At 41.4% G+C, this 13,018-nt stretch overlaps 1 protein-coding gene across 50 annotated transcripts in view; it reads left to right on the top strand.

The window, feature by feature from the left end:
* Window positions 1-13,018, top strand: part of ZBTB20 (zinc finger and BTB domain containing 20) — a 526,186-nt gene that overhangs the window by 485,742 nt on the left and 27,426 nt on the right. For all 50 annotated transcript variants that reach the window (XM_068697248.1, XM_068697214.1, XM_068697255.1 and 47 more), the window contains one exon: window positions 7,585-9,192. In XM_068697248.1, the coding sequence (XP_068553349.1) occupies window positions 7,605-9,192 (1,588 nt within the window). In that variant the 5' untranslated portion in view covers window positions 7,585-7,604. The remainder of the gene's footprint in view (window positions 1-7,584; window positions 9,193-13,018) is intronic.

Here is a 13,018-nt window from a genome sequence, read left to right as displayed (position 1 = left end):
AGAGTAGTGTGAGAAGAAAGCTTTATTTTGGTAAACCTGGAGGTCTGAAGAACAATGTGTAAAGATTAACAAAGGCTGGCAGTCCTTTGGCAGAGGTAGGTGCAGGATGCTGCCCCTCTTTTACATGTGAAGCAAACTGAGGCACAGACATTGCTGCCCTGCAGGTCCCGCAGTAAATGGGATTACTGCTGATGGACTCCTCCTGAAGACTTCCAGGCAAAGCACAGGGAGGTGATTCACTGTCAAGCACGTAGACCGAAATAGAGGCTTTTACACTTGACATTTGGGATTTATGTCCACTGGATATAGAAGCAATTTTATGTACTGGACACCTATGGTTTTGTCTCCAGTTTTATGTAAAATAGGTATCTCATCATTAGGTAGGTGCTAAAAAGGGATAGGGCAATTAGCTAAATAAATCGTCCACAGGAAACTTGCTGCACATGGCTTAGTCTGCAGAAAAAGCCTGTCTTTTGAGCAAAGTTTAAACAAACTCCTTCTTATTAGCCATCTACTCAATATGTTTGCTCCTTGGAGAATAAGGTTGTGCTTGCGTGTGCATGCATTTCTGTCTTTCAAATAAACGTAGTTATTAGACTATGAAATTTAGAGAAGTTTGACAGCTTTCAGAACACAGTGATTTTTTCTTCCATAGAGTATATTACTGACACATTAATAGATGTTGTGCTGGTAAAAATACAGTACTTCCTGTTAAATGTAGACTGCTACATATTTTGATTCTAACAACAATCTGGTAGGGTTAGGGCAATTCGTGTAGTGTCATCTGGTGTTTGTTTTGGATAGATATTATAGAAGGAGATACTGATTTTCAAGATGTTCAAGCAGATGATTGGGTGAAAATTCCAGCAAACCTTTAAAGCAACAGAAAGCAGGGGCTGCTCCTGGTCAGATCTCCTGCTGAGGATACAAATGTTCTTCCTGTGTTCCTGAAACTCTGCACAAGCTTTTCCCCTGAAGGTCCCTTTTCAGAATGAGGCCAAATATTCAAGAGAATCAGTCTGAAAAAGGATTGGCTACATCGGCCCCTCTGGCATCATTGAAATATATATACTAAGAAGTCAGCCACTGCCATTTTTTTCAGGATTTGAAATTCAAGTCACTTCCTTAAGTGGAAAAAGTGTTCTTCCAATAAATTTGGTCCCAAAGAGTTGGAACCTGATGCGGGACTAATTTTGTCTATGGAAACACTAGATACATATTTTTACTCTATTAACGTAGTTTTATTTTAGGGTAACTAATTTGAGAAGAACAGAACATAAAAACTTCATCACTAAGGATAAATCAGGTCACTGGAACCAAAGAAAGCACCCATGGTTATGATTGCTGAGGCTGGGATGCTGATACATGGAAATGAGAAAACTTTCTATGGAAATTGTGGGTTTTTCATATGTTGTGATGAACAGGCTGTATTTCCCCTGAACTGGCATGTTTATGCAGGAGTTGAGATTTCTTTATCCTAAATCAAGGATTCTTCACTGAGACATGCCTTTCTTAAGGAAAATCTGTAGCATTTAATTTTGATAACAGAACTTTATTTGCTTGGTTTTATTTATTCCTTAAGGTATTTAAAGTGTATGTATATGAGATGTCTCAGGCAACTGTTAATTCACATCACTCAGCTAAAGTATTCTGCCTACTTTAGTACTTTATCTACTGCATTTTAAAAGAAAGAAGAACAAGCTAGATAGACTATGAAAGAAGTAAGAATGAGAAGAGAACATATGTGTAAGTCCAGTGAGTGTGATTGAGAAAACTGAGTTTGGATTTTCTAGAAAAAATAGGCTTAAAAAAGAAATGTGAGGCACCTTCCAGTATGTAAGAGACTACTATAAAAAGGGAAATAGTCAATAGTTCTCTGTGTCTGCTGGAGGAAAGGATGATTAATTGGTTTCAAAGTTGAATACTAGGAAAACTTTCTCGCTTTAAAGATAGTATGCAGTCTGTCTGGGGAGAGAGTGGAAATCCTCCACATTGGTGGTTTTTGCAAACATTAGGTGAGTTGCTGAAGAAGTAGTGTAAGTAAATTGTTTCCGCCACAAGGAAGAGGAATAGACTAGATGACTGTGTGAAGAATTTAGTGCATCCTTTTGATTCAGCTAGGAGGCTGTAATCCTCCACCATTTGATTTGGAGACCAAGGATTAGAGGAAGGAGTAGATAATGATGCTGGTCTCCAGCAGCAGGTTACTTCTGCTTGTGGTGCTTCCAGAAGCTAATGACTGAATTACAGATGCACATATTCTATAGGAGATACAATGCCTCCAGCTTTTCTTCTGTCTCAGACTGTGTATTCTCAATGCAAGGCCTGAGAAGCTCATCAGGAGCAAGACAAAGTAAGCAGCAATTTCAAAATAGTTGTAGTTCTTCTCACTGATACTTAGACAAGATTCGTTGCCTAACAATTTTCTGAATGCTTTTTAAGAAAAATTGAGTCCAAAACTCAATCTATATATGTTTCTACAACCCCACCAACCCTTTCATTTGGTGGGCAATTATTCATTTTACCCTCTAAGGATGAAAGTAAGACAGAGCCTTTGGGATTCACTCTGCTATTTATTCCTGTGAAAGACTATGCAGTAACAGGAGCCTGGATTCCAGCGTCAGAGTTAGTTTGCTTCAGGTAAAGGCCATGCGCTGAGCTACTGCTGAGTTACAATAGCTTTGGTGGTTTCCTCATCACTGTTTCTAGAAATGGTCATTCATTACAGTGCAATGAGCTTTGCGATACTGTGATTTTAAAGGACACTAGAGAAAATCAAATTCTGTGATATTGTTCGGTTATGAGCTTTAAAGCAGCAAGCATTGGCTTTGCAGAAAGGGACATCTAGTGGCTGTACAAAAAAAAAAAAAAAAATCCCTTATTAAATATGTTTTAAAATGTACAACATAGTAATTTGTGTATTACCTGCAGTATTCCATACATCTTTGTAGCTCTGCTACACCAGGGGATCATTCTCTCCATTTCTGGCAAACAAACAAACAAAAAAAAATCACTTTTATGAGCCATACCTTTCTAGCTTTATGTAGGTCTATGTGCTGTAGCTTTGGCAAATAGAAATCTGCCTTCAGGCAGTCCTTGATATATCTCAGGGCTGCACTTCCACGTTTTCTATAGCATCTTCCAGGATTCCACTGCCTGCTGTTTCCTTCTGCCATTGCCTTCCCCTTTGGTACTGTACTTGGAGAGGTTGTCACTGTTATTCTCATGGTAAAATCTGCCTTCCTTTGAATACCCTTAGTATAAAAGTCAGCAGGAGGGGTGGATGAGATTCAGGGAAACACTAATCTAAGCACTCAGTCATGTATTACACAACAAAAGTTTTTCCCTTTCCCATCCATGTTGTGCTCCTTCTTACTAGTTGAGGATGAATTCCATGCATGTTTCTGTGAATAGCCTGACAGTTTAATCGCTGCATTTGCATATGGGGAAACGGAGCTTTTTTCAAAGTTGCACAGTAAAATGTTTCACCTTTATGCCGTGCCAGCTTCAAATTGCATCCCAGGAGGATTGCAAATGTGCAGTTTTTTCTTTTCTTTTTTTTTTTTTTATTCTTACTTTTTTTTTTTTCTTTTTTTTTTTTTTTATACTGGCCAAATGCCTATTCATTGCCCATCTGGGTAAGAATGGCCTTTGCATTTTCAAACCCATTCTTTCCTATATGGTTTGTGAATGTCCCACCAATCAGAACTTGCTTCACAGAAAGGGGACAAAACCATTTTACAGGAGTTTCTCAGAATGAGTCCATTGGGTTCTCTACGTCGTGTTTACTGGACAAAAAAGAAGGGAAGGGGGGTAGGAGGACACTTAACAAAGACCGCTGGAATTTCACAGAAAATCTCCCACTGTCTCAAGTTTAAAAGAGTGGCAGGTCTGAGACGAGCCTGAGACAGCAATCTTTTTCCTGAGCCAGGCATTCAGTGCGGCGAGTAGGTGAGTGTGTGTGCATGTGTTTGTGTGCAACTTGTGCAGAACTGACAGCCACTGGGGCTTGTCCAAGGCTCTAGTATTCTCTGTCAGAATGCCACATTTACTTTAGAGTTAAGCCTGCGTTGGTAAGTCCACCCCTTCATGGGTCCCCCTTTATGGGACTATTTGCTTACAGCAGTGAACAGTAAGGAGCAAGAGCAAAACTTGGATCTGGACACAGTTCCCTACAGAGAGGAAGAATTCATGGGACAGTGAATTTTGCTACAGACCGATCTCTAGAATTTGTTATACTGAATTACTGCTTTTTTATGCTGCTGTGGTTTGTAGCATCCCTGACACTACTGCAAGTGATTTGCTTGCCTGTACTTTGAGTAGGTTTGGTTTTCAGTGTTAAGAGTCAAGGGAGGTGGCCTGGAAAAAACATCCTCAAAATCTGCATTAGTTGTTTTACCATTTCTGATGTGTCTCTTCCACCTACTGCTCGTGTTTTGTTCTTAAGGTTGAATCCCAGTTGTTAATCAGTTGAAGAGGTGATTGATGTTCCAATTTCACTTGAAGCAGTAAAGAAATAAGAAGAGGATCTTTAAGGGAAAGCAGTGTTATACTAGGAGCAACCAAAAGGTACTCCTTGCCTTACATGAAGTGACTCAAGTGACTTTTATTTTAGTCCCTACACCTCAAGGAATTTAGCATCCTAGATCAGTTCCTATAGGAGAGCTGTTCACACCAGTCTCTCTCATGAACATGCACAGACCTCTTCACCTTGATCAACTCTGGCTGTTTTCATCAGTAGCTAATGATCAAATGTAGTGTGGTTACACAACTCTCACTCCTTCCAGCCGGGACCTGAGGAGGGATGCTGAAACTTAGAGGTGAACCTTGTCCTTCCTCCTTTCTGTACATGATCCGTGAACAGGTTGCGAAATTTACTTTCCCAGACTTCGGATGCAAATCATTCTGAAAAGGAGCTGGGTCTGAGGATGCATTTTTCAGAGCCTGGGCAACAAAGTTATTGTTGTCTGCAAAAATGCATATGAACAAAGTCAGGATTCCTTGCACCAACTCAAGTCAAGAGACCTGTCTGTAACATGTTCAACCTTGTGCATGCGCAAGGGGTGATTTTTTGTTTAGACTGCTTTTTGTATTAGACTGCTGCATATCTCTTATTATGAAATGCCTCATTTGACAAAACCAAACGTAAACTATATGTCATTCCCTTTTCAAGGGAACATCTTAAAGACCTATTTGCATGAAAAGGGAGCAATAGGGTCAGACCAAGTAGTGATCAATACTTATTGATGGAAAGATTTCCAGTATACTAATAGGCCAGCACTCAAAGGGAGATGCAGATAGATGGGGAGCTATGCAATCACTTGCCATGGCCTACTGTAAGTCTTGAAAAGAAGTGTTTATCATTAATCTTCCACCTTTCTGTGTACTCACAAACAAAAAAATTTTGCCAAGCTCTCTTCCTTTCAAGTCCAGGATTCCTATTTTTTTAAATACATTTTGAATCCTTGTGTGCTCTGACATGCTGGGAAAGAAAAAAAAAAAAAAAGATCTACCCTGGAAGCCTCTGGAGAATGATTCTGGCTGGAAGGAGGAGGAAATAGATCTCTTCTGTACATTGTTTTTCATAATAGTAATCACAGTGCTCTTGAAGGAAAGGCTCCTAATTGCTGAGATGTTTTTCCAGTTCTGTGATCAGTCTCATCAGAGGAAAAAGCTCAGGTTTCCCAACAAAGCTCATGAACAAGACAGATGTAATTCACAGTGTCCACGATACTGTTAGTGGTTTCCTCCTTGTTACTGCTATCTGAGCATCTCCCTAGTGCTCTGACCTCACATGGAAATTAGTACCTTTCTGATACTGGCTAGTTCACGTCTGTTAGCATCTGATTTCTTCACTCAGCTTGGCCCCAACAGGATTTCCAGTTCCTGACCTTTATGCTTCCCTTTTATTATCATCAGCTTCATGGAATTGAAATGACCGCCTGTGTCCAAGGTGGTTTCTGTTTGAAGCACCAAAATAAAAGGTGCTTGAGTGCAGGAGTGGATAAATGAGAAGGAAAAAGCAGAGGAGGGAGCACTCCATATTTTCTTGCAAATTGCAGTACACTTTGTTTTACTGCCTAAGTATGAAATGTGAAGCACCCTTTAGGCTGGACCAGAGGGACATTTTGGGGTTAAAACCATGTATATGAAACCATTTTCGGTGTTATTTGCTCTCTATATTTCTGTTAAAACAGACAGTGACAATAAGCTAGTTTAATTTATTCATGCTTCTCTACCAAATTTCACTTTCAAATTCTCACACACTAACAACCAGTTGTGTAAAAGAGGTTGTAACTTTGGTAGGAATATTCAAGACAAAATGCCCGTAATACGAGGGGTGATTTTTCATTACTTTCCCAAGCGTAGTTTTCTGGGAGCCAAGGTGATGGATGTACTATGAATGCTAAGAGAGATAATTTATTAATAGTGTTTCATTTGTTTACCACTCAAAGGGCAGTTGGTTATTCACAGTTAAAAGATGAAAATGTAGTTTCTGCCATCAAAAGCAAAACAGATGAAAAATGAGTAAAGAACAGGATAGGTAGGGGAAAAAGAAAAAAAAAAAAAGAAACATTACAACCAAAAACAGCAAGATAGAGATAGGGAAAAGTGGATTGAGAGATTAAGAAGTTACTTGTGAAAGTTAATTTTGAAGGATATGTTGGCTCTGTACCCATTAGTTAGGTGCTTTTCTAAACTGTTCTCTGTTTATATCATTCAGTCAACCTAAGACAAAGTCTTCCTTAGAGTAAATGTCTGTAATTTTCCAGTTCCTGTCAAGTAAATAACAGCAGGAGAACATTTGTTTTTATATGATGGCATTCTGGTGCCAGTCAGAACTTGGGATATGCTAAAAATGAAGGGGACAGCTCATGTTAACTTTTTGCTTTGGGTTCTTATAGAGGACTGTTTGTCACTATTGGGTAGCAAATGTTCTAAACCACAGCCCCAGACAAAACTCTGCGTGGGATTTTAGGAACATTTACAGTCTAAATCTTGAACCAGATTTGGATTTTTGCAAAGTGACTGCCAACTTTTTGTACAAATAGCTGTAGCATAAAACCCAGGATCCAAATCCCTTAAAATGACAATCTAGATAGAAACCACATTTTCACATTGACCCTTTGCATTAACAACTTGGAGTAAAGGGTCGTTAAAGAAAGAATCTGATCGTTTTTGGAGTAGGTCCACATCCAAACAGCCTAAAATCCAGCTCAGTGTTTGCAGTTGGCTGGCTCTAGGCTTTTTAAAGCCATATAATCTGATAGGAAGTCCAAGGCCCAGGAATGTGGTTGAAACTTAGGCCAGCTACACCTGTTTTTATCTGCTTTTGTCCAAAAAATTCAGAACATGAGCTTCTGCAAAAGAATTGCAGAAGTTTACTTCTATCCTTACAAAGGCAATGTCTTCTTATTGGTGCCTTTGTTTGTGATTTTTACAGTATAATCTGTTTTTTTTTTTACCCAGTGGGCAGTCACCTTTGCCAATGTCCTAGCTATGTCTCTGCAGAGGACAAGACCCAATCTGTTCTTTTCTTTTCTTCTTTTTTTTTTTTTTTTTTTGTCACCTGCTTTGCTACAGGTAACATCAGTTGCAAGGGGATGACAGAGCGCATTCATAGCATCAACCTTCACAACTTCAGCAATTCTGTGCTCGAGACCCTCAACGAGCAGCGCAACCGTGGCCACTTCTGTGACGTGACGGTCCGCATCCACGGGAGCATGCTACGCGCCCACCGCTGCGTGCTGGCGGCTGGCAGCCCCTTCTTCCAGGACAAGCTGCTGCTGGGCTACAGCGACATCGAGATCCCCTCGGTGGTGTCAGTCCAGTCCGTGCAAAAGCTCATTGACTTCATGTACAGTGGGGTGCTCCGGGTCTCGCAATCAGAGGCCCTCCAAATCCTCACAGCTGCCAGCATCCTGCAGATCAAGACTGTGATTGATGAGTGCACAAGGATTGTCTCGCAAAATGTGGGAGAGGTCTACCCGGTGATTCAGGATTCTGGCCAGGAGACACCCAGGGGAACACCCGAATCAGGCACTTCGGGGCAGAGCACCGACACAGAGTCCGGCTACCTGCAGAGCCACTCGCAGCACAGTGTGGACAGGATCTACTCGGCCCTCTATGCCTGTTCCATGCAAAATGGCAGTGGGGAGCGCTCCTTTTACAGTGGGGCTGTGGTCAGCCACCACGAAACAGCCCTGGGGCTCCCCAGGGACCATCACATGGAAGACCCCAGCTGGATTACCCGGATCCACGAACGGTCGCAACAGATGGAGCGGTACCTCTCCACCACTCCAGAGACCACACACTGCCGCAAGCAACCACGCCCTGTCCGAATTCAAACCCTGATGGGCAACATCCATATTAAGCAGGAGATGGAGGATGACTATGACTACTACGGCCAACAGAGGGTGCAGATCCTTGAGCGCAACGAGTCTGAGGAATGCACTGAGGACACTGACCAAGCAGAAGGCACTGAGAGTGAGCCCAAAGGGGAGAGTTTTGACTCGGGAGTCAGTTCCTCCATTGGCACTGAGCCCGATTCCGTGGAGCAGCAGTTTATGGCTGGTCTGGGCCGGGATGGGCAGCAAGAACCTTCTCAAGCAGATCAAAACGACGTCCCTGCTGACGGCGCTCAGCCTCAGCAGCAGCAGCAGCAAGTAGATGCCAACTCTTCCTCACCAGAGAGAAGCAATGACGTTGAAATGGACAGCAAAGTGCTCACAGTCAATAACAGCACCGAAAAGGGGGCTTTGCAGCCTTCTGTCAACACAACTGTTGCCCAACCATTGCCAACCACACAGATCTACTTACGCCAGACAGAAACCCTCACCAGCAATCTGAGGATGCCACTGACTCTGACCAGCAACACTCAGGTCATTGGCACAGCTGGCAACACCTACCTGCCTGCCCTTTTCACCACACAGTCTGCTGGCAGCGGCCCTAAGCCTTTTCTCTTCAGCCTGCCCCAGCCCATAGCTGGCCAACAGACACAGTTTGTGACAGTGTCCCAGCCTGGCCTGTCAACCTTTACTGCTCAGCTGCCAGCCCCTCAGCCCTTGGCCCCATCTGCGGGCCACAGCACAGCTGGTGGGCAAGGCGAAAAAAAGCCTTACGAGTGCACTCTCTGTAACAAGACTTTCACCGCCAAACAGAACTACGTCAAGCACATGTTTGTACACACAGGTAAGAGTACGTCCCTTTGGCTTACACACGAAGCCAGGGAAGGTCCTTTACAAACAAGGACTTCAGTTCTGTCTCCCAACCTGCCAGCCCCCAAGCAGGAGGGAGAGGCTGCCCAGAGAGCTGGTCTCACCGAACACTGTCTAAGCTGACTGCATTGACGTTGAGCCCCTGTGGACACACACAGGTCCCATAGAGGGGCCTAACTGTGTATGGTGTAGAAACAAGCGCTTTTTGCTTGGAATGAAATGTGTCCTGCTTCCATACAAGGGAATGGTAAGCATTTGTTGTCCCCAAGCTCATTCCTGGTGGAGTTGCAGCAGTAGGTCCAAGGCCTGGGTGTTACACACACTCTGCCACATCTTTTCTAAATTTCACATATTTCTATAAAGAAGTAAATTTGGAGTTTTTTTTCAGGAAGCTTTTCTGTACTTCACTGAAGCTCATTGCTATAATTCCCTGTCTGTTGGTAAGCCAGATGTTTCGCTGTCTGTGGCTACAGAAACATAGGACTTGATGAGAGAAAAATTTAAAATAATGACTGTAACACAACAGCAGCACCCTTTTTGTCTAAAAAAATGTAACTTTTTTTTAGTATATCATCTTTTGAGACAAAATAGGTAACCATGTTTGCTACTAATCCAAAACTGACTTTTCTAGCTTTATTGAGTTATAAGACTTAAAAACATGGATATATACATATATATATAAAATGAAGAAGCTGTTCTGGGTTCAAGACAAAATTTTGCTTGCTTTAGCCCTCAGCTCATTTTGACTTTGGAGAGAAATTTTAGTTTAGAGAAAGTGTAAATATTTCTCTCACCAAGCAGTCATTTTGTTAACATCAGGTCTTAAAATACATGCTGGGTTTATGATATATGGAGTAGAACCTGGAGAAATTGCCTAAGGTATGGGAGGAATGTAAATCATGCCTCCCTACTGTATCGAATAAATTTAACTTCCATGTGTGTATGTAAACTTTTAACTACTGTTTATGTATAATTATCATTTAAATTTAAAAATCCTTTAGAAATCTAAGGCACACTTGTACATTCACATATACATATAATATACAGAAAGGTTCACTCCTCAGGACTGGTACAAAATACATGATTGCAAGGATCAAGAATTCTGAATCCCAAGACTACCCCTTTGTCTATGTCTTCCATCCTTCTGCTGTGGATGAGTAGCTAAAATACCGTGTAGATGGTGTTGCGTTTTTCAGAGAAATATCCCATTAAAAACACAGTAAAATATATCTGCCTGCATCCTTGTCCTAAAAGCTAGAAAGGTTTTTTTCACAAATAATTTCACTGAGAGGTGTTTTACTTCCCCCACCCTCAACTGCATACTACATTTGGTATTTAAAGTTGGATAAAAGGAACCAAAAAGAAAGACCTAGCTGCTATGGATAATCAACCAAGGAAATTGACAGACATTTCCAATCATGAATTCATATTTAGTTTGAGTGTGTCTAAGAAAGCCAAAAATAATGAACTTCCAGTGGCAAGGAAAGAATAGCATAGATAAATGATTTCCAAGTTCATTTAGGAACTAACTGGTTTCTGGAATATCTGGGAAAAGAATAGCGCCTTGACCAACAGGGGGCAGGGCTTCAAAAAAGTCCTTCTGAAAATAACCTTTGTAGGTACAGTCTTGAAGAAAGCATGCCACTGTTACCTTGTCCATTACTGGATGGGGACACTCAAAAAACTGAGTGCAGACAGCTGTGCCCACTGTCAGGGTGACTTTGCTCAGCCCTGTTAAAAGTAGCCAGGTGAAGTGGCTCTGGAAGGGATCCAAGGAAAAAGGGGAAAGATTTGGGAGATGCACATGTTTGAATTAGTCTTGCTGTCAGGAGGGCTCCATGGAATAGTCTAATCAGAAAACAGAAGTCAACAAGCTAAAGTTCACCCAATTTCTCTATGTTTTTATACTTCCAAGAATGATACTATGATGCAGCTTTGTATGCAATGAAAGCACTGCAGTGTAGGCACAAACCTACCTCCCTTTCTCCTTTCATATAGATGCAAACAGGCTGGAGACTGATGTTTTGCCATGTTCCATGCAGGATGGCTTTAATGTAGCCTACAGTGTTCTCAGACATGCACTGTTGTGGAAACGCAGAGCTAGAATGTATGCAGTCACCATGCACCTTATAAGCCATCATTGCCTCCTCCTACATATCACACTGTGATCAATATTCAGTAATTGTCCCATATTGCTGGCTGAAACCAACCAAATAGGAAATAACCAAAAGGAAGAACATGCACATCTAATTCACCGAACACCTGGCTTCAAGATGAAGAATCATGGACTAAAAAATCTGCAGTTGGAAAAGGCAACACAGTGATCGCTAAGGAAGCATATAAATTCACATTCAAAGAAGAAAACCTTAAGAGTTTTGAGATTCTTAGGACAGAAGAAGTCCCAGGAAGGTTTAGAAGATAAAATTAGAAAAAGCCAAAACACAGCATATCTTAGAAATATGTGCAGGAGAAAATTAGGGTGTTTTTATAGCATAGTCTTAACAGGGTCTAGAGCAAAGGAGACCAACTTCTTAAAAACTCTGGGAGATATCTTGCCTAAGGCAAAAATGAGTGTTGCAAATGTAATCAGTCTCTTGTAAATTAATCTGACATGATTATAGCTGACACACCATCATTTTCCAGATAGCACATGTCAAGTATATTGGCCTGTCTAAACTCACCACTCTATGCTCAGCAAAGGCAGGAAAGTAAGGACTTAATGGGTTTTGACCAAGTGTCTTTGACCAAGTTGGGACAAACTCATCATTGGTGCAAGGAAGTGCAGCATGTGGATCCATCCACAGATGTTGCAATCATATGTGCAAACTGTGAAATAAAAAGAAAGACTTAGAAGTGATAAAAAAAAAAAAAAAAATCAGTCCTTCCCATCCAATCCATATTAATGATCTCCTTTTAAAATTGAGTATAAGTAGCATATTTTAATCTCACTATGCAAAGACTAAATGACACATTACTACAGGCATGTGATCGTCTCTGAAAATTGACTCTTCAGGATATAAAAGTCCTGAGCAGATTGTAAAAAGGAGGAAGCAGGATGTGAAAGAAGAGGATGTCTGCTAGATAGGAGATGGCAGAATGACCAAAGGAAATAGTTTTCCACTTGGTGAAACACGAGGATCGTTTTAATTGTTTCACGGAGACTCTCCTCTCGCCCTAGCAGGTTTGAGGATGATGAACTACCATGTATCATGAAAATGTTGCTTGATGCTATGGAGCCTAAGGCTGTGGCATTGTCTCCCAGAACTCTGAGCACGCAGAGGAATTACAAGTAGTCTGGACAAATCAGTTATATGTGCTCAGCTAAATACTTTTTTAATGCTGCCTGATTGTAGTTTGTCCAGATATGATTGGAGTTCACATCTCTGGCTTACCTGGTTAGGAATTTTATTTATCTGGTGGTCAGGCCATTTAAGTTTCATCTCTGTTACCATGGATGTTCATGTGTTAGGCTGCCCTTTCCATTGTGCTGGCTGGGCAATCCTGTATATTGAGGTGCCCTTTTCAGTTACTCTTATCCATAATTCAGCTAAGAGAATTGACCAAAAATGAGGCAGCAAATGTAAACCTATCGTGAAGAGTTGGATTCCCCTGGCAATCTCTAGCACTTCTGAGAAATTTGAAGCAATTTACCAAAAATGAGTGTGTTACAAGTCAGCGGTCTGGTAGATCATGTTTTTATTGCATACGGGTAGGGAGACAGAAGCACCGAAAGGTAAAATAACTTGAAGAAGATCTTGCTAGAAAGGAGTAAGAGGACAAGACAGGAACACAGCATTCCT

This window comes from Anas acuta, chromosome 1 (assembly GCF_963932015.1).
Source record: "Anas acuta chromosome 1, bAnaAcu1.1, whole genome shotgun sequence".
NCBI classification, from domain to species: Eukaryota; Metazoa; Chordata; class Aves; order Anseriformes; family Anatidae; genus Anas; species Anas acuta.
This window is presented reverse-complemented; position numbering and strand designations above follow the sequence as displayed.